At 49.9% G+C, this 21807-nt stretch overlaps 1 protein-coding gene and 1 pseudogene across 1 annotated transcript; one reads left to right on the forward strand and one right to left on the reverse strand.

Moving 5' to 3' along the window:
- Positions 1-1401: 1401 nt before the first annotated feature.
- LOC138078598 (swi5-dependent recombination DNA repair protein 1 homolog pseudogene) lies at positions 1402-2306 on the reverse strand (annotated as a pseudogene).
- A 1658-nt stretch (positions 2307-3964) lies between these two features.
- On the forward strand, positions 3965-19957 carry POU6F1 (POU class 6 homeobox 1). Its single transcript, XM_068972242.1, has 10 exons — positions 3965-4012; positions 5585-5780; positions 10633-10754; positions 11645-11870; positions 12396-12649; positions 13348-13476; positions 14063-14266; positions 17748-17889; positions 18455-18623; positions 19612-19957. The coding sequence occupies exons 1-10, from the start codon at positions 3965-3967 to the stop codon at positions 19955-19957; spliced, it is 1836 nt and encodes a 611-aa protein (XP_068828343.1).
- The last annotated feature ends 1850 nt before the right edge of the window (positions 19958-21807 follow it).

A 21807-nucleotide genomic window follows, 5' to 3' on the forward strand; every position in this document is an offset into this window, starting at 1 on the left:
GTCGTTACCTTTTTATTTCCTCAATGCCCATATTAGACTGTTGACTCCTTAACAAAGCTGGGGAACATGCTTTTTCCCCACTGTATCCCAATGCCCAGCACATAGTGGCCACTGAAGTATTTGTTGAATAAACAAAGGACAAAGCATTTCAGGATTCTTCTTACAGGATCTCAGGCTATTCTAGGGGGTTCTGATTTGTTTTAGACTTCATTGCTCCTCCTGGGTGTCTTGGAAGATTACCTTAAGCCCAAACCAGTTCCCAAAAGAGAATGATAAACAGAACCAGGGCCTCTCACTCAGTTTTTCTGCCACTGAGAGTCCTGGATGGTCCTGGACCTCTGGATTTTTGGGTTGGAGACAAATGCCTCAGGACCTGCTGTTTATCTTCCCTCCGAGGCTGCCTGTGTTTTTAGATGCTAGCACAGGAAAGCCAGGGACAAGTGAGCCATCTGTTAGCCTTGCCAGGTTTGATTCAGGTATTTTTCAAACTCAACTCACTGAAGAAAGAAGGCAAAGGGGCATGCTGTGGCTGGGCACTGGCTCCTGTCCCAGCTTTAACCAAAGCAGCTCTGCTGTGATCTATGATTGCACCGGGGTTCTACTTCTGGGGTAGTCACAGGAGCCCCTTCTCTCAAAACTGACAGGTGATCGTCTCTCTTCATTGCTTTCAGGCTGTGGACACTGCATGATATCATGAGCTCAAAGGAGGCAGGCCATCCAGATGTGCTATTTACTAGAGTCACTGGAGTGAAACCCCTAAAACCCCTGGGGTCAGCCAGCAGTTGCACTCCTAGGTATATACCCCCAAATTGAAAACAGGTGTTCCAGTAGAAACTCGTATACAAAGATTCATAGATACACCATTCGCAGTAGCAGAAAGGTAGAAACAACCAAAATATCCATCAGCGGATGATTGAATAAACAAAATATGGCATATCCATACCGTGGGATTTTTTTTTTGACATATGAGTTTAATTATGTGCTAGACTATCCAGATGGAAATATGTGATAAGTGGATGGAAACAAGAGTCATAAAATCAGAGAGGCCGGCATTTTTAGACCCATTTAAGTTTAGACATTTATAAGGTTGGACTGTTTTTTAACATTGACAGTAAAACTTTTTTTTTTTTACCACAGTAAACAGAACACTGTATTAAAACTGACTTCCAAAATTGTCCAAATTATTTTTTAATCGCTATTTAAATTTTTCATATATTTATTTAAATGTTTTCTTGGGCAGATTTCTCCAAAATACTGAAACCTTATTTTAGAACTTGGTTTATATTTGGATAATAACAAGCTTCATAAATTGGTGTTCATCAGGACACCATTCTCTAAGCTCTAGTGGCTTATACCTTCTCTTTAAAATGTGCGAGTATCTTTTTTATTATGTCGTCATTCTCAGAGATTCTCTGGAGAAAGAATTATGAATGAAACTCTTATGACTTCATCTTCATTTCTGTTACACTGGAGCAATTTATCATCTCACCCACAGTGATCTATCAACTGGGTGAGATTCAGTTTCTTGTCCTTTGGGGACTTAGTTGATTGCCCCTCACAGAGCAACATCTAGGCACAGTGTCTTTGCTTCCTTATTAACAATTGTAGCTGGGACAGGTCGTTCTTTGAGTGATACATTTTGACTAGTTTTACCCTCTGAAGTTCTCTGGAATCTCCTTCACCCATTTGGCGGATTTGGCTTTTTCTTCATTTAATCCTTGTTTGGAAATGTTCTCATTCACAAAATCATTTTGGAGGACCATGCATAACCCAGTATCCAGTGATTTAGATTCATATGCAACACTTCTGTTTGTTTTTGGTCGCGCCATGTGGCATGTGGGATCTTAGTTCCTTGACCAGGGATCCAACCTGCACCTGTCTCCCCCTGCCACCCCAGACTGGAAGTGCAGAGTCTTAATCACTGGATCACCAGGGAACTCCTGCATCAATATTCATTAAAGTATTTTTCAAATATCAACTTTCTTCTAACTCACTGTGTGTTTAAATTTTTATTGAAATTCCAAACAGTTTTTCTTTTGCCAAGGATCCAGTCTTCCCTGAAAAGATCTGATAGTTTTTTTCATTCTCGACTTTGAGATGCTTCACCACTCCATTTATTTATGAGAATTAAATGAAGATCTTGTTTTCCTTAATTGCTCTTTAAGTGTTGCGCTCATAGGTTGTGTTCTTGAACTATTCGTATGGGGAGGTGGTGGATTGGCATAGACCTGCAGAGTGCTGGGTGAAGTCACAGCTGAGTCTGATGGACTTTCCATCTTGGAAACAAAGTCTTGGTTTACCTGTGCCTCTGCCTTCCCTGGAGAGTGAAAGAGTCTATACGATGAAATTTTATCCAGCTGTGTAAAAAAATGAAGCGCCGATACATGCTACAGATAAACCTTGAAAATATTCTGCAAAGTAAAGGAAGCCAGACACAAAAAGACCCCATATCAAATAATTCCATTTATTAATATATGAAATATTAGTGTTAGTCTCTCAGGTGTGTCCGAGTCATTATGACTATGGACTGTAGCCCACTAGGCTCCTCTGTCCATAGAATTCTCCAGGGAAGAATACTGGAGTGGGTAGCCATTCCCTTCTCCAGGGAACCTTCCCAACCCAGGAAGTGAACCCAGGTCTCTGCATTGTAGGCAGATTCTCTACCATCTGAGTCATCAGGAAAGCCCATATGAAATATTGAGAACAGGCAAATCCAAAGAGAGGAAGCAGATTCATGGTTGCCAAGGGCAAGAAAAGGGAGTAACAGCTAATGGGCATGGAATTTCCTTTTGGAGGATGAAAATGCTCTGGAGCTAAAGAGTGTTGATGGTTGCAGAACACTGTAAATGTACTATAAGTGTACTGAATTCCATCGAGTTGTACATTTAATCTGATGTCATGTGAATTGTACCTCAATTACTCAAATGACAACCACAAAAGGAAGGCCCATGAAACAAACCCAGAGGTAGAAAAGGAGGAGGAAGAGAAAGGTGAGGAGTCTAGAACCCTTCTCCGAGCTGCGTGTCCTCACCTATGACACGGTGATGCTGATGTTCCCATACCCCAGCTGGCCTGAGTAGTACGTGAATTAGTGTTCCATAGAATGCTTAGCACAGTGGGCACTCAGAATAAAAGTGTTGGTTGCTTCTTCCCTATTTCTGTGTCTAAAACTCGTTGTCCTAGCTATTTCCTTTATTTCTTGTGACTGTGGTTAGTGGCTCCAGCCAGACCGTCTGTTCTCGTAAGGTCTTCTCACTCCTCACTGCCTGTGGCAGCCGCTCCACCATCTGGTATGTTGTCCTGCCTCCCATGCTAAAGGCCAGCGTGGTTCTTGGGCCACTGCCACAGAAACCCCTGAGGGACCCACCTACTGAATCAGACTCCCTGGAGATGCTTGGTCTGGGAAAATCGGGGTGGGGGGGCGGTCTGCAGTTTTAATGTGTTCCAGGCGCATTAAAGTCTGAGACAACTGTTTCCATTTATTCCTATCTTTGCCATCTTTTCCGGGGGAAGTCTGCTCAGACCCCTCCCCTGAGAATTGTTCTGATACCCAGAGGGCTCCTTACTTGTGTCTGGTTCTGAGTATCTGGGTCAAAGTCACTTTGGGTTCTGCTGGGTCTGCTCTTTCCCATTGGACTGGGGAACTCCCAGGGACAGACGTCTGCCCCCCCCACCGCCCCCATTCCTCCTGTTACCCTGGCTCCGCCTGAGTGTAGGTTGTCCTAGGGTGCTGCAGGAAGTCAGACATTTTAATTTTAAAATCCTTAGAATCCTGTTCCCTTCACTTCTACACATGCCTGAGAGCCCTTAGCTTCTCTCTCTTCCTACCATTCTACTTCTGACTTTCTGAGATGATATGGAAATTGTCTTACATTGTCACATCAGCCTTTGCTTTTCCCATCTCATCTCACCCTGCAGAATGTGTAGGTGTGGGCCAGCCCCCACCCCACCCTGACAAGTCACCATGGATCCTGGAGCCGGGCCAGACTCATCTCTGACTGTCAATGAGCAGGTATCTTTTGGAGCAGGAAGAGGTGGGGGTGGGGAAGGGGGAGGGGGATGGACTGAGGGGTGTGGGCAAGGAGGAACACTCCATATAAAGCCCCTTGTTGTCTGTTTCTTACCAACGTTCATGGTCTCTTGACCCATCCAGATGTGGTTGCCAGCTAGGATTTTTCAGGGGCTGGGTTTGGGGACTTTAGTTGTGACTTTAAAAAGTAGAAATATGTATAAGTTAATATGGGGAAAGATTTGGATATCTGGGAACTTATTTATTTTTCTTGGTTATATATCATTTTCTAATTTTTACTTCAATGACCTTTAATAACTTATGTAAAAATTTTTTTTAATTGGCCATGCCTGTAGCTTGCAGGATCTTAATCTCCCAACCAGGAATCGAACCCAGGTCCCTGGCAGTGAGAGTACCAAGTCCTAACAACTGGACTACCAGGGAATTCCCTTATGTATTTTTAATGTATTTTTAAAAGGAGGAAAAAAGATGAACATCTCTTAAAATGTAATTGGAGTAAAGGTTCTCATAGTCAGGTTTGAGTCAGAAAGGAAACTGCTTGGGAAGGTTATTTCACTCATACTCCCCTGATGGGTCACATAGTTGCTTTTGTCCAGCAGAGTCTCTGGCTGGATCCAGTTTTCAGTCCCAAGGAGCGTGTTGTGGCAGTGGCTTTGGCCCCAGGACAATTGCAGGGAAGGCCTGATACAGAGCTTTTTCATGCATAGGGTGTCCCTGATTCTTGAAAGACCCAAGTGGAAGCATGTCAGTGCTGGAGGTTAAGCACTAAGTGCTGGCTGTCTGAGCAGGAAGGAAGACCCAATGTTCCAAGGAGGCCCAGGGGCCACCCGCATCGCTGGGCATGGGGGCTCCCCTCGAGGAGGTGCAAGGTTAGAGCATGCACACACCAGATGGCATGCTGGAGCTGCAGGTCTACAGGGTACAAAGCTCCAGTTCAGGAGGGCCAGCGAGAGGCCGTGCCTTCAGAATTCCTGACCCTTGCTTCAAGAAGTTAGCTTGCAAGGAAATCATGGCCTCTAACCTCAGGGTTTTAGACATTAAGGAACCATGAACTTCAAAAGTTCCTCAGCATCCTGGAGCATTCATTTTCCACTCCTGTAATGTTTAGAGGGACATGCAGAGGGCTTCCTGTCTTGTCCCAGCTGAAGCTGTGGGTCCTGTGTTTGGGGTCATCGTAACCACACTCCAGTATCCTAGCAGCCAAGAAGACATCCTGGCAAGGCTGTGGGTGAGGCCATTTACCAGTCCCTGAACTGAGAGCAAGAGAGGAAGCAAATAGAAATGTCTTCAAGTGGTTTCACTCAGTGGGACTTTTTCTAGCTTGTGTTAGACCCTTCCCCCTGTCACCAGGGCCTGCTCTCTCCTAGCACTTCCTTCCCTGGAATCAGAGAGCTCCAGGCTCCGGGAATTCTCACAGAGCACACAGTCCTCGGGACAGGAAGTCTGCAATCTGAGATACTCTCTCCTCTCTGCCTCAGTCACACCTAGAGCTTTAGCTCCCCGGAGGCTGTATCAGCCTCTTCCCCTAGCAGTGTCCCTCTCATGTGTTCACAGGTCATCGTGATGTCAGGCCATGAGACCATCCGAGTTCTGGAGGTTGGAGTGGATGCTCAGATCCCTGCTGAGGAGGAGGGCAAAGCGCTGGAGGCTGTGGCCACCGAGGGCTCCCAGAGTGGAGGCCCTGCTGAAGTTGGTGAAGCTGCTGGTGAAGCTGGCCCAGACAACCCAGACTCCTCCGTGGAGGCAACTGGTACGAGGCCACTGCTCCCACCTGAGTCCCTTCCCGTGTTCCCCCTGGGGAGCCAGCATGAATCCCAGGGGGCTAGGTGTCTTTAGGGGTGTGTTGTCTTCCTGTCCACTGGGCAGGCCTCTGGTCACAGCCTGTGCTGCTGTTCAGCTCCTAGACCACTCCTCAATCCCTGGAATGAAGGACCATTTTCAGTTATTTATAGACCTAAACTGGGACGGGTCAGGGTGAGGTGGGAGGAGAGTGGTGGGACTCAGCTGAGGGGATTGCATTTTCTTTATTTTCAGACAAGGCTTTCCTGGGGCCCCTGCTGCAGCAGAGGGAAGCGAGAACAAGCAACAGGTTCCCTTGCTTGCTCGCTCCCTGAGGGAGGACCAGCTTATTCCTTACATGGGGTGAAGGTAGGGATGTGTCCAGGGGTCAGGCTGAAGGGGTGGCCTAGGTATTTTGCCCATCCCTTAGGTGGCGTGTGCAGGGGGCATGCACAGTCCTCTGCTTTTGCTCTAAGCTCTTCAAAAGTGGCGGGTGGGTTTTTTGATCTCTTTGTATCTTTTGTTCAGAATTTACCTTTTAACTGTACATGCACATCAAGGGGATTGAATTAACCTCCGAGAGGGCTCCCGGGTCTAAACCAGACCCTCAGGCTCAAGGCAGAGAGGACTTAACCTTTAGGGTACTACCAGCCCTTGCAAATCAGTACCTTTTATGGTAGAGGTGGGAGGTGCCAGGAGCTGGAGATGGAACGGCATCTTACCCACACTGGGCTAAGAATGTGTGTTAGGGAGGGCCTTGTAGAATCACAGCTTCTCACTCCTGGCTACACTGACACACATCTAGCCTGGTGGGCTTATCTGGGCTGTTTATCTCCAAAGGTGACTTTAGGGCATGAGTTTGATTCTCCTGCATGGGGAATGGATGTGGCTGATTGACTCACAGTGTCTCCCCGAATGACTCTACAGTACAGCTGTGAGATAGCCAGGCTGTTCTAAAAGCTGGCACTGGTTGTAGGCACTGCTTTCTGGGCACAGGGTACCCTTTCATTGACTTTCCTCATTAACACCTTGCAGAATAGACATCTCTTTTTGCAGAAAGCCTGGGGCCTCCTTTGCCAGTTCCCCCAGAAAGCCATGGTTCATCTCGCCTTGCCTTCTGCTGAACTTCACTGCTTCCCTAGATTGGTGATCTGGTTGGGGGAGGTGGGGGCGGGGGGGGGGGGCGGCAAGAGGAAGAGACATGAAGAGAGCAAAGAGAATAGAAAACAGGTGAGAACACTTCGGGATCTCACCTCCCTTGCTGTACTTGCAAATCAGTATATAGATCCATCTGGGAGCCTGGTATTTTATTTTTTCTCCTTTTGAGTAAAGGAATGACAAGACACATGACCATTTTCCCTAGCCTGGCAATGTTCTGCTTCCTTGCTGAGGAAGTGTCCTGGGCCAGTGTCCTGGTGAGCAGGCAGGAAAAACAAGGATTCTCCATCTTGGCCAGCCTTTCCATTCCTTTCCATTGTGGGGATGGAGCCCCTTTTCAGGAAATCTGGGAGATTTTCCAGCTTTGTCCACAGTTCGTGTGTGTGTGTGTGTATGTGTGTGTGTGTGTGAAGTTGCTTTAGTCATGTCCAACTCTTTGTGACCCCATGGACTGTAGCCCACCAGGCTCCTCTGTCCATGGGGTTCTCCAGGCAAGCATACTGGAGTGGGTTGCCATGCCCTCCTCCAGGGGATCTTCCTGACCCATGGATTGAACATGGGGTCTCCTGTGGCTCCTGCACTACAGGTAGATTCTTTACCACTGAACCACCAGGGAAGCCCCCCCTACAGTGCTTCCCTTTCTTTTTTACCCTTTTATCCATCTTCCGTATCTCACTTCCTCTAGCGCCTTAATTCTATTCCTTACCCAAAACTTACTCTCAGAAATGGATCCAAAACCAGTAATTTACATCTTAGCATGAGTGTTCATGGTAGTGTGCATCTTCTTTCAGAAGTTTATCTAATTAAGCCTTTCATTAAAGTCTTATTTGTAAAGGAATTTTAGTCATGGTCAAGCAGGTAGGGGAGGAATGTTGGTAGTAATTCCTAAGAAGTTGTCAGCTTAAAATATAGCTTTGTTAGAACGTTTCTGCATATGAAATATTGAGAAGGGTTTCCTCTTAAAACTAAGTAATAGGAAACTTTTTCCAGATGAAAAAAGAATCTAGTGATTTGTGCTACTCTGTTACCCAGACTTTGTCACACACACATATTTTTATAGATGTGGCCCCTGAGGGCAGGCTAAGTAGTATGACACCTACCACCATATTATTTCATATTCTGTATCCTTTACTAACAGATTCACTCACTGATTTTGGCTCTGGCTATTATCAAACTCCCTGGTTTTTTCATTGTCATAAACAGCTGCTTTAACCCTCTTTTTCTTTGAGGTGTAGTCCACTAAAATTCCTTTTGAAGAGAAATGAATTGTTTACACAGTAGGAAATCATTACATGGAAAAACACACAAAACCTTGCTATCAATGAGAGGAAAAGTAGTCGGCCAAGAGGTACCATCTATACCTCGGAAGCCAGAAAAAGAAATTGTGATAAAATCTAAACTGGGTGGTGCTGTGGAGAAACAGGTACATTGTTGATGGTTCCGCAAATGGGTTCATTCTTCCTGAAAAGCAGTCTGCTGTTGCTGCTAAGTCACTTCAGTCGTGTCCGACTCTGCGACCCCAGAGACGGCAGCCCACCAGGCTGCCCCGTCCCCGGGATTCTCCAGGCAAGAACACTGGAGTGGGTTGCCATTTCCTTCTCCAATGCATGAAAGTGAAAAGTAAAAGGGAAGTCGCTCAGTCGTGTCCAGCTCTTAGTGACCCCATGGACTGCAGCCCACTGGCTCCTCCATCCATGGGATTTTCCAGGTGGAAAAGCAGTCTAGCAGGAAGCAAAAACAAAAAAACCTAAATGTAGGTGAATCCTAGGCCCCATAGTCCCACTCTGGAAACATATCCTAATGAAATGACTTATTTCTTCAGATGGTAAGCTTTCATCACTCACGCTTGTTACATTTCCATTTCCTCAGTTTCCTTTAAAGGTTTCATCACACTTAAAAAAAATAAACAATCGCTGGTATTGTTGCTTGTTTTTATTTATTTATCTGGTTGTGTTGGGTCTCAGTTGCAGGACATTGGATCTTCGTTGTCCTTCACTGTGACGCATGGACTCTCTAGTTATGACACACGGGTTCAGTAATTGCAGTGCCTGGCCTTAGTTGCTCCACAACACTTGGAATCTTAGTTTCCCAACCAGGGATTGAACCCACATCCTCTGCATTGCAAGGCAGACTCTTAACCACTGGACCACCAGGGAAGTCCCGGTTTCATGACACTTTGTCAAGTGAAATATTTTTTGAATTCTCAGAGGTTCAGATTATCCTTATCTTCTCTGATTTTTTTTTCAACAGTTAGAAATATATTTCCCCTTCACAGTGGACATAAATCTGCCATTTGGTTTTCTTTGGTATTTTATATGGTTTTTGTGGTTGCTTGTCTCTTTCATCCTTGAAGCAATATGGATTTTTAAATTGTATACTGTGAATAGTCCTGGCTTAGGTTGGTGCCTTTCCAGATTAAAACAAGAGCTGGGAATGCAGGCTTGGAAGGTTCTCTAGTTCAGTGGTTCTCATTTTGTCCCTGTGTATCACAAGGGAGCTTAGAAGAAAGAGAGAGAGATGTGAGGTTGCCGGCCTCCACTCCTGGACATTCTGACTCAGTTGGCCTAGAACAGGGTCTGGAAACCTATGCCCAGCCAGCATTAAGAAGTCACTCATCTGGTCTAACACCCAACACCTGGACTCCCTGTAATGTCTCACTATGTATTAAATAACCCTTCTCCATATTATTATGTGACTTTGAAGAATTTTTCTGCTAGGGGTCCTTACCTAACTAACTCCACATAGTGAGAGGAAGCTCTCACTTGTTTGAAAAGCTACAATTCATGAGAAGCTCCTTTGCTGCTGCTGCTGCTGCTAAGTTGCTTCAGTTGTGTCTGACTCTGTGCGACCCTCATGGACTGCAGCCCAGCAGGCTCCCCCGTCCCTAGGATTCTCCAGGCAAGAACACTGGAGTGGGGTGCCATTGCCTTCTCCAATGCATGAGAGTGAAAAGTGAAAGTGAAGTCGCTCAGTCGTGTCCGACTCTTCGAGACCCCCATGGACTGAAGCCCACCAGGCTCCTGGATCCATGGGATTTTCCAGGCAAGAGTACTGGAGTGGGGTGCCATTGCCTTCTCCAGGGAAGCTCCTTTAGAACCTCCTAAAAGCTGCTCATCAGACTTCAGACCTCAGGGAATGCCAGAGAGAAGTTATCTGGCCTGGAGAGCCCTGGGATCCAGAGTGTGGCCATGACATGTCACTTCCTAGGCTTCACCCTGCAGAAATCCTGCCCCTTCCCTAAGCCAGCACTGCATCCCCAAAGTAGCCTGGAGGCAGAGTGACCATTGATCCAGTTGCTGGATGCGCCAATCAATCCCATTGATTCTGGCGCCTTCTCTCCCTGACACATGTTCATTTCTACTGCTGGTTATGTGATAGGTCCTAGCATCCTGCCAAGCCAGGAGATGACAGGCTGATACCCAGCTGTGCCTGGGTCTGCATTTTCTTCATCCACATGTGGGATGAGGGTGGTATACCTTCCAAGTCTGGCATAGGGCTTTCCGGCCTCCCATGCTCACTACCAGTAACTTTGGGGGAACTCCCTCTTTGGGCCAAGGAAGCCAGAGATCGGCCTTGGGTTGTGCAGAAACGCAGTGTGGCACTGAGAGTTGTCCCACTCCACCAGGTTCACTCCTTGTCCCTCTCTCTCCCAATGCTGCATGAAGTGAAGTCGCTTCCGGGGATGCCTTCGAGCCCTGCCCCTGCTGTTGCCACCTTCAGCCAAGCTCCATGCCAGCCTCAGGCATCACAGACCCTGACGCCGCTGGCTGTACAAGCTGCCCCCCAGGTAAGGACCACCCCAGGGAGCTAGACAGAGGGCAGTAGGCAAGAGCAAGGCATGGGATAGCCAACATGGGCTGGCCATGGGGTCTGGGGGTCTGGCCTGCCTCCTTCATGAGGCAGGACAGGGAAGGGGCTGTGGCTTGAGGGAGGGAATCTCCTACTAGGGACCCCTGGCTTTTCCCCGAGCCCAGATCAGGCTCCCTGGGGAAAGTAAATCTACATTTGTCAGGTAATCCCCTCAGGTCCAGCAAGGATTAATAGATTACAGTAACTCTTCAAGTCATCTAATGATTGAATGAGTGAATACCCTTGTCAGCCCCTCTAGGGGGTGCCTGGAAGAGTTAATGGCTCCTCATTTAGAGCAGAGGGCAGCCCCAGCACAGCAAGAAGCTGCTCCAGGGGCCTCCAGGCAGACTTAGCACCCTGTGATATCTTTCACTGCACACACAGATATCCAAGGTGTCCATCAGGAGTGTCCTCTATCATAGCTTCCCAGAGGCCTCTGTGGGCCTGGACGACTCAGTTCCACCAGCCCCTGCCCCTGCTCCTGGTCACAAAGCACTGGTCCTGTGAGCAAAGACCCAGGGAAGGCTTGGGAGGCAGCCGACCATGGCGGGAGAGACCTGTGACCCTTTCTGATCCTTGGGCAGGGCTGGGCCCTGACCCTGATGTGGGCTGCTTCTCCAAAGATGGGATAGTCCAGTCCAGGTCCCTTCTCAGGGATGGGCCTCCAGCTAGGGCTCATCTCTTCCCCGCCCTCATGCAGCCTTTTCCCCTCTTCCCTCAGGATGCTTTGTGTGTGCTCAGCTGGGTCTAAAAGACCCAGTGTTTGCGCTGTTGATGTTGATTTTTTATTTTTTCTTTTCTTTTTTGAAATCTTGTTTGCTTTTGCAGGTCTTGACTCAGGAAAACTTAGCCACAGTTCTGACAGGAGTTATGGTTCCAGCAGGGGCAGTTACTCAACCTCTTCTTATCCCCATCAGTATTGCAGGTCAAGTGGCTGGTCAACAGGGGCTGGCCGTGTGGACAATTCCTACCGCAACCGTGGCTGCCCTCCCAGGACTGACCGCTGCTTCTCCCACGGGGGGAATTTTCAAGCCACCTTTAGCCGGTCTCCAAGGTAACGGCAACTCTCCCCAGGACTGCACCAGGCCCCCGCCACCTTCCACTACCTTCCCTGCTCGTGTGTTTGCCATGTTGGACTCTGAACCCACGGCCCTCCCAGGGCAAGAGCCCTGGAGTCTGGATCTGGTGCCCCAGGCCCCCAGCCACAGAGCTGCTGCACCACCTCAGGACTCTAGGCCAAGACACCACGCTGGCCCGGCAGGCCTGTCTTCCTTCAGCCAACTGTCTGGGACTGCCCTCCCCCTACGCCAAACCTCACCCTGTGACCAGCCTCCTGAGAAGGACTGCAAGAAGATTCCACTTCTGGTTCTGAACCTACACGTCTCCAGGCCCTAGGGAGGGGGGATGAGAGATGTTGGCATGTGCCACCCCTGCAAGGATCAAGGGAATCACAGCAGCCTGTGCCCCCACCCCAGTGCCCCGACCCCCGTCTTGTTCTTATACCAGATCCCTTGGGATTGGAGCTGCTCTGGCCTGCGGCTAGGCATTTGAGCGCCTCTGTCTCTGCCTTGCTCCGTAGCAGCTGCCGTGCTGAACACCGCTCTCCCGGCGCCTGTACAAGCCGCCCCACCGGCCCAGGCCTCCTCGCCTGCCCAGCCCCGACCACCGGCTCAGCCCCAGACGCTGTTCCAGCCCCAGCCACTGCTGCAGGCCACACCGGCCATTCTACCACAGCCCACTGCTGCCACTGCCACTGCCCCCACCCCCAAGTCTGTGGACACCCCCACACAGATCACCGTTCAGCCTGCAGGCTTCGCATTCAGCCCAGGAATCGTAAGCTGCTGCCCTCACCCAAGGCTCACCGGGGATGGACTGGATCTCTGGCCAAGGGTGAATGTGACCCTTCCCACGGGGAGTATGGAGGTGCAGGACCAGCCCCCTGAATGCGGCTCTTTTCCAACACTTCGCCAGAGATGGGCTCCTTCCGAGGCAGCTGCCAGCCCATGCATCCCAGCCAAGAGCAGACAACCTCTGCCAAGAGGGCTGGCCCAACCTTCCAGAACCTGGACCATGGACCAGCCTTGGAGGGTGGGATGATGTCTGGGGATTGCAAACTTCTGAGCTGTCACTCAAGTGGCGCTAGAGGCTCACGGCCCCATGCCAGTGTCTATCCAGTGTGGTTCCTGACTTGGTAGTGGAGCTGTTAGGCATGAGTAGATGGCTTCTAGTTAGATGTGGCTAGAGTCACATCAGCCTCTCCAGCCTGGCCCTTCTACTCTCCCCGGGCTGGCCTGAAAGATTAGCCAGAGGTACTCCTCCATGACTGTGGCCCCGTCCTTCCCTGCTCACCTTCTGCAGCCCCTGGCCCTGGATACCATTCAGTTGGTGGACTTGGGCTTGCAGCCCACACTCACATCTGCCCAGCATCGGTTACCCCCCACCCCTGCCCCAATACCCTCAGCCCTCTTCCTTCTGCCTTGGGCTCTTTCTTGCCCCGTTGCCTCTGAGCAAGGCTCTTCCTCCACCCACAGATCAGTGCTGCCTCCCTCGGGGGACAGACCCAGATCCTGGGCTCCCTCACCACAGCTCCAGTCATTGCCAACGCCATTCCCAGCATGCCGGGGATCAGCAGTCAGATTCTCACCAACGCTCAGGGTCAGGCAAGTGGTCAAAGCCAGGTGGAGGGGTGGGGATCGTGGAGATGCTGGCTGTGGGGGAGGGGCAGGACTGGGTCATAGAAACTCAACCAGGGTGAGAAGCTGCTGTTCATTATTGCCTGTGTGACAGCTCTCTGCCGACACTGAGGCCAGGCGGGGGCATTGCCCCCACCCCAACCCTGCCGGTGCTCACTCCAGTGGGGGGTTTTCATTTAGGGAGCCCTCGCTTTGTGGCCAGGTTCTGTGCTACGTACTTTCTCATACATTATCCCACTTAATTCTGAGTACAGCCTGTTGGGTGGAGATTTTTGTTCCCATTTTCCAGGAGAGAAGGCTGAGGTTCGGAGAAATTAAGCTAGTTAAAGGGTGGCAGAGCAGGGCTTCACATGCAGGCCTACTCGTGCTCCCTCACGGCTCTGGAGAGAGGATAGAGAAGCAGCCCCTAGAGTGCGAATCCTTCACTTTACTGAGAGGACACTGAGGCCCAGAAGGGTTAGGTGACTTGTCTAAGTCCCTTCCTGCCAGTGTGGGGGTTGAGGGTGGAGCTGGACGCTGCCCTCACACGTGGGGTCCCTGTGTTTCCTCCCAGGTTATTGGAACACTTCCGTGGGTAGTGAACTCGGCTAGCGTGGCGGCCCCAGCACCAGCCCAAAGCCTGCAGGTCCAGGCTGTGACCCCCCAGCTGTTGTTGAACGCCCAGGGCCAGGTGATCGCGACCCTGGCCAGCAGCCCCCTGCCTCCTCCTGTGGCTGTCCGGAAGCCAAGCACTCCTGAGTCCCCTGCTAAGAGTGAGGTACAAGGGCTGGGTTGGGGGAGGGTGGCAGGCAGTGTTGTCAGGCATGAGCGGCCTCCCTCCAGAGGCTGGGCAAGACAACATTATTTTCCAAAGCCCCTGGGAAAGCAGGACACCTCCCCAAAGTGGAGGGAGGCTGAAGGTAGAAGGTCCCTTTGGTTCACACGTGCTCTGCCCAGAAAAACACCACCACCACCCCGCCCCTTACCCCCACACACCAAACATGTGTATATGTGCCCTCAGAGGCCAGTGCCACTCTGAGAAGGCCAGAGAAGGGTGGTCAAAGTGAACTGGGCCTTGGGGCTTCCCTGGTGGTTCAGTGCTTAAGACTCTGTACTTCCAATGCAGGGGACGCAGGTTCGATCCTTGGTAGGAGAACTAAGATCCCACATGCTGCAGAGTGAGGCCAAAAAAAAAAAAGTTAATTGGGCTCAGTCAACTCCAGGGTGAACAAATTGCTGGAAAGGCCCTGGGAGGTTCATTCTGCACCCTCCTCTTCTTCACCCCTTCATCCCTCCACCCCTCCTCCACTCTGCACTGTGGCATCGATTATTCACTCACGTGTTCATTCTAGGAGCGGTTTTTGAGTGCCTGCTATATTCCAGTGCTGAAGATACAGAGATGAATAAGATGCCCTTCCTTGCCTTAGGTAGCCCAGCATCAGAGACAATTAAAGTCAGTGTGGCAAAGGCTCTGATAGGGGCAGGATAAGGTGCTTTAGGAACCCAGTCTGCTGACTGAGGAGTTTGACAAGCCCTCACAGAGTACGACATTGAACTAATCTAAAGGGATGGATTGGATGGGAGATTGTTCTACTTCCACAGAACTGCAGGAAGTACAGTGTGCCAGAGCAGGGGTTCTCAAACTTGAGTGTGCCAAAGAACCACCTGGAGGGTGTGCTAAGATGCAGATTTCCAGGCCCCACCTTGAGTCTCATACAGTAGGTCTGGAGTGGGGTTGAAGGATTCACATCTCTAACAAGTTCCTAGGTGATGTTGAGGCTTGTGGTTCTCAAATGGATATGCTGCTTCCCAGCTTCATTGAATAACCTTAGCCTCATCTATAGAAGGAGAAGGCAATGGCACCCCACTTCAGTACTCTCTCCTGGAAAATCCCATGAACGGAGGAGCCTGGTAGGCTGCAGTCCATGGGGTCACGACTGAGAGACTTCACTTTCACTTTTCCTTTCATGCATTGGAGAAGGAAATGGGAACCCACTCCAGTGTTCTTGCCTGGAAAATCCCATGGGCTGAGGAGCCTGGTAGGCTGTAGTCCATGGGGTCGCTAAGAGTCAGACACGACTGAAGCGACTTAGCAGCAGCAGCAGCATCTATAGAAGGAGAATGATGAGAGTACCAACTTAAGTTATGAATGGTAAAGGATACATTACATGGAAGGTTGGTGCACAAAGTGAAATGTGTGTGAAATGTGTGTAAAATGTGTAAAAAATGGTGCTTTTATTGTTATCACTAATATTAGGTAACGGGGAGTCACCGGAGAGTTTTTAGCAGGAAAGTGGCTAGTTAGATGTGTATTTTAAAAATTCCTTTTGTTATCCAGGTGGAGCCAAGAATTGGACTGTGCTGAGACTTGAGTCCTATTTGTTATTGTTGTCTAGTCGCTCAGTCGGGTCCAACTCTTTGCGACCCCATGAACAGCAGCACGCCAGGCTTCCCTGTCCTTCACCATCTCCCAGAGTTTGCTCAAACTCATGTCCATTGAGTCGGTGATGTCATCCAACCATCTCATCCTCTGTCACCCCCTTCTCCTTCTGCCCTCAATCTTTCCCAGTATCAGAGTCTTTTCCAATAAGTCGGCTCTTCACATTAGGGAGCCAAATTATCAGGGCTTCAGCTCCAGCATCAGTCCTTCCAGTGAATATTCAGGGTCAATTTCCTTTAAGATTGACTGGTTTGATCTCCTTGATGTCCAGAGGACTCTCAAGAGTCTTCTCCCAGCACCACAATTCAAAGGCATCAATTCTTCAGCCCTCAGCTATTAGGAGACAGCTTAAAGAATTCTACCCAGAGACAAGGAGCTCCAAACAAGGCCCTGGGGATGACGAGGGAATGACTTTAAGCTACCAGGAGGCAGAATTCAGGGAACAAGGCCCATCCTAGAGAAATCTGCACTTTCAGGAAGCTTAAAAAAAATCATACTTCAAATACTGATTTCATCTAGTTTATCCTGATTGTAAATATGATATAAGCTGTTTATTAAAATTCCAACATTATGTATGATGTCAAAAAGTAAAAATCCCTTCTAACTCCACTTCCAGAGATGACTTCTGTTGACACTTTGCTTTATATGACTCCAGAATTTTTTTCTTGGAAATTCATATTTTTTTAAAGGAATTATTCCATAAAAATTGTTTTTCACCTTACTTTTTTTTTCTTTCACTAAGCACTGTGACTCAGAGGTCTTTCCACGGCAGTTATTAAGAGATATTCTTTTTCATGGCTGCACAGTGTCTTAATGAAGCGAGGTCCCGAAAGTCATTTACATATTTAATATGCCAGTTAAATATTAATGGATATGGGGTTTTCCCGGTGGCTCAGAGGTAAAGAATCCGCCTGCAATGCAGGAGACGCAGGAGATGCTGGTTTAGTCCCTGGGTGGGGAAGATCCCCTGGAGGAGGGCATGGCAGGCCACTCCAGTATTCTTGCCTGGAGTGTCCCATGGACAGAAGAGCCTGGTGGGCTACAGTGTGTGTGGTTGCATAGATTTGGAAACAACTGAAGCGACTTAGCACACATGCTCGCATGCATTAATGGATATTTGGGGTGTGGTGGCTCTAGAATCAGGTTTAGGCTTCTCCTTTGAGGGCAGAGACTTGAGAGCAGTTATCGCAAGGGCGGACACTTGGAACTTTGACCAAGTATGCTGAACCTTTCTGAGCCTCTGACCTGCCTGGGTCATAGACACCTACAAGGCCCTGGCTCGGTGGGGCACAACCTATGCTTATTTTGGAGGTCATCATCATTCAGTTCAGTTCAGTTCAGTTGCTCAGTTGTGTCTGACTCTTTACGACCCCATGAATCGCAGCACGCTAGGCCTCCCTGTCCATCACCAACTCCCAGAGTTCACCCGAACTCATGTGCAGCAAATTGGTGATGCCATCCAGCCATCTCATCCTCTGGCGTCCCCTTCTCCTCCTGCCCCCAATCCCCTCCAGCATCAGAGTATTTTCCAATGAGTCAACTCTTCGCATGAGGTGACCAAAGTATTGGAGTTTCAGTTTTAGCATCAGTCCTTCCAATGAACACCCAGGACTAGCCTCCTTTAGGATGGACTGGTTGGATCTCCTTGCCTGGGTGGGTGCTAATGCATAGCTTCTAATCTAGCCTTTTGATGGGGCACAGGTAAAAGTGTGCTGGGTGAGGAAGGATTCCATGCCTGCTTTTGCCCTGCCTCTGGACTGCCCACCCCGCTGACCCAGGCAGGCGGGCAGTGGGGGTTTGTTGGCTCTTCTTCTCACAGGTGCAGCCCATCCAGCCCACACCAGCCATGCCCCAGCCGGCCGTGGTCATCGCCAGCCCAGCCCCAGCGGCCAAGCCTGCTGCCTCTGCTCCCATCCCAATCACCTGCTCAGAGACCCCTACAGTCAGCCAGCTGGTGTCCAGTAAGTGGCTCCAAGGGAAGGGTATGGGGAAGGGGTGAGGCATTTATTCGGGTACCCTGACCACATTAGATGATGCTCCCCTTAGTAAACTTTTCAGAGTCCAAAAGGGAAGAGCACAGGCCCGTTGCCAGGAACTGACTTTCTTAATCTCATTCTACGGAGCTGGATTCTGTGCATGACCATGGTGGAGGCTGCTTAGCCGGCTGTCTGGCTGCTTCTCTGAGAAGCCAAATCATTGGCTGTCTCTCCTATGGTCTCTCACCAGTATTTGAAGAATGTGGATAGCTAACAGGTGTGCGTGGGGCCAGCCTGGGGAGAATCAGGGAGGGTCAACAGTTAGAGCTGGAAGAACTTAAAATAGACCTCTATCTACAGGCACCTTGGTCCTGGCTCATTGCTCCCGTCTCGTCTTGGGGACAGGAATGATGAGGGTCTTAAGGGTACACAGGCTTTTTGTCAAACGTCCTGATCCCTCACTACTCACCAGGGCTAGGCCAATGGGCTGGGTAAGCAGTGATGATTATCTGTCTTACACACTCACCCCTGCCCCCTTCCTCTGGCCTAGAGCCACATACCCCAAGTCTGGATGAGGATGGGATCAACTTAGAAGAGATCCGGGAGTTTGCCAAGAACTTTAAGATCCGGCGGCTATCCCTGGGCCTCACACAGACCCAAGTGGGTCAGGCTCTGACTGCAACAGAAGGCCCAGCCTACAGCCAGTCAGCCATCTGCCGGTGAGTAAGACTGCCTGGGCAAGATCAGAGCATTCACAGGAGCTCAGGTATCTGGCACTTAGACATGAACACCTGGAATAGTCAAAGTCTTTCTGGGGCCCTCTGAAGTTTATCCTCCAGTCCTGAGCATTTATATTATCTATTTAGGAGGAATCCAAGATCCTGATCCAGTTAGGAATCCTAGAGGGACAGGAGTACAGCTTATGAAATTAATCACAAGACTGGGAACTTCGGTTCTGGCTTGGTTCTCGACTATAACCCACGATCACCTCTATCATGCTTCCACCTCCCCCTCTTGTGAGACATGACTCTGAAGTGATGTAACTGACTTTTCTGTATGCAGTGTACAGACTGGTTCTGGTGCCTGTATTATAGTTGATTGTAAAGTGTAAACCAATTATACTTCAATTTTTTTTAATGGTGAAAGAAAGATATAATAAAAAGCACATCCCTAAGTCATGTGCATTTTCGAAAAAGCACATGGCTTAGGTATGGCCAAAAGGTTTCATCTGCTTGCCAACTCTATATATTAGACTAGAGTGACTATTAAGCTACAGTGTCATGTTGGGAATTCTGTAGTCTCATCTGGGCTCAGCCAGAAAGAGAATTCTGACTTAGTGACGCTGCAGTTGGAGGAAGACAGCACTTAGGACATCTGTTTGCCATCTTGGAGGCCTCTCAACATGATTCCTCAAAGGACCTCACCCATTTGGGTGTGAAAGTTTTGGAATGGTGTTCATAAAGCAGCTGCCCTGTTATCATTGCACTATAAACTGAGGCCATGGGAATGGTCTCCCTGTTATGACCTGGGAGACAGGACAATCTGAGGAGTCTGGGCTGGGCCGAGCCAGGGGATCTTAGTGGGGGTTGTGAGGGGAGCACAGGTCTACCAGCCCCAGGAGAAGCAGCCCCCTGAGGCCAGCACTCACGCCCGGGGTGGGGAGTAAGGCACTGTCACTGTCCCTTCCTGGGCCTGGGTCACCCACAGGTTTGAGAAGCTGGACATCACACCCAAGAGTGCCCAGAAGCTGAAGCCGGTGCTAGAAAAGTGGCTGCATGAAGCTGAACTCCGGAACCAGGAAGGCCAGCAGAACCTGATGGAGTTTGTGGGAGGCGAGCCCTCCAAGAAACGTAAGCGCCGCACCTCCTTCACCCCCCAGGCCATAGAGGCCCTCAATGCCTACTTCGAGAAGAACCCGCTGCCCACAGGCCAGGAGATCACCGAGATTGCAAAGGAGCTCAACTATGACCGGGAGGTCGTGCGGGTCTGGTTCTGCAACCGGCGCCAGACGCTCAAGAACACCAGCAAGCTGAATGTCTTTCAGATCCCGTAGGGCTCAGCCCCCAGCCCTATGTCCCAGCACTTTGTACCTCCCCTTGGCATCTGGCTCCGGCTGCCACCCTGTGGCCTCTGCCATTCTGCTGCCTGTGGCTGTGTTTGTCCTGGGTTGTGAGACTCCGCCGTGCACCTGTGTGTCAGCTGCCCCCCTTCTCTTCCCCGTGCCATCCGCATCCCAGGGAGGGCAGTGGGGCCCACCTGAGGCCTCCAGGTTTGGGGCTGGTCATGCCGAAGGAGGGGACTTGTCATGTCACTTAAAGAAGCACTTTGCTGATGTGGGTTTTTGAAGGGTGAATTCTGGCTGGGAACCAGAGGCTCCCCATCTTTGGGACGGGGCTGTAGTAGCCTCCAGGATCACTGGCCACTAACTCTTGTTTTTGATGGCACTCTCTCCACTGTCTCTTCTCTGTTCCTCTGTGTGACCGTGGCAGGTACAGCGGCTCGTCCAGTGGAACCACAGCCTCACCCACCTACCCTCTGGCACACTGTCCCCCGACAAAATCCAAGAGATCTTGTTCTGAAAAGTGTGATGTGCAGCTCAGAAAGTCAGATTCCATGTATGTCTTGACCTCAAGGTCAGAAGGTTTCCATAGACCTGGGGCCAGAACACATGATCACTCCCATCTCTCCTTGGCTCCTAGGTAGGGAAAATTTCACTAAAGCAGAATTTTTTTTCTTTTATACATCATGTTGGAAGAAATCAGCAGTGAACTCTAGCTGTCCTGGAGTTGACCTGGGCCTATAGCAGGTTGTGAAGTGAAAGTCACTCAGTTGTGTCCGACTCTTTGTGACCCATGGACTGTATAGTCCGTGGGATTCTCCAGGCCAGAATACTGGAGTGGGTAGCCTTTTCCTTCTTCAGGGAATCTTCCCAACCCAGGGATCAAACGCAGGTCTCCTGCATTGCAGACGGATTCTTTACCAGCTAAGCCAGCAGGTTGGGAACTTGATAAATAAGGCATCTCTCCCAGATTTTAATTTGATCTCTGTCTGTGGCCATCTCTGGATCAGAATGATGTGGTTAAGAGAACTTGCAGCCTGGAAAACCCCCTTGCCCAGATAAGCAGGCACTCGGTGGGGGGGGGGGCGGGGAATGAAGAAAGGAATGCTAAGTCTCTTTTGCCCTCACACTCACCTCCCACCCAGTCCTGGGGTCTTCTCAGAAGCAGCAAATGAAACGACACCAGACAGGAAGGTCCTGGGAAAAGCCCACATCCAGAAAGAGCTGACAGCAGCCTGGGAAGGTCCTTTGTGGAAGGTGACTTAACTAATTTTTTTTGTAACTTGCAGTCTTGGATACCAGAGGAGAAATCTAATTTTGTCCAGAGTCTTGGACCATGTGTTTGTGTGAACAAGCCCCCCAGAGTGCTTCTGAGTTGAGAATACGCCTAGAGCAGGCTGGGTTTTGCCTTCAGAGAGGATATCTGTGGTACACTGGAGCTTGGCATCTCCTGCAAGATATCCAATGAGTTTCCCAGCCTCCCTGCAGCTGGGCATCCCCTGGAACTCAGTATGTGACTCCAGAAGGTCAGGAGGGCCCTGGGAGGTTTGCTAGAGGAGTCCAGACCTGCTATGTGGACTAGACTTAAAGGTCACGCACAAGTCACAGGGGTCAGCCGCCCCCTGCTTTCACAACTCCTGTCCTTACAGAACCTGGTCTCTAGCAGCTGCCCTCACACGATAAACCCTGAAGAAGTGACTGCCAGGTGGGGGCATGTCACCACCTCCGTGGGACACTGGGGCAGAGCCCAGCCTTGCTTCCTCTGGCAGACTGGGGTTCCTTTCCTACATGAAGCTGGTGCGTCCCAGGCCTTTCAGGGCCACTGTGGCCATTGTCTTGGTGGC

The sequence above is a fragment of the Capricornis sumatraensis genome, chromosome 4 (assembly GCF_032405125.1).
Source record: "Capricornis sumatraensis isolate serow.1 chromosome 4, serow.2, whole genome shotgun sequence".
NCBI lineage: Eukaryota > Metazoa > Chordata > Mammalia > Artiodactyla > Bovidae > Capricornis > Capricornis sumatraensis.

Bases quoted from the DNA above. Each gene is read 5' to 3' on its own strand.
- POU6F1 (XM_068972242.1), top strand. From the start codon at position 3,965: ATGGATCCTGGAGCCGGGCCAGACTCATCTCTGACTGTCAATGAGCAG. The intron at 4,013-5,584 runs GTATCTTTTGGA...ATGTGTTCACAG, and splicing joins CTCTGACTGTCAATGAGCAG to GTCATCGTGATGTCAGGCCA. The intron at 11,871-12,395 runs GTAACGGCAACT...CTTGCTCCGTAG, and splicing joins ACCTTTAGCCGGTCTCCAAG to CAGCTGCCGTGCTGAACACC.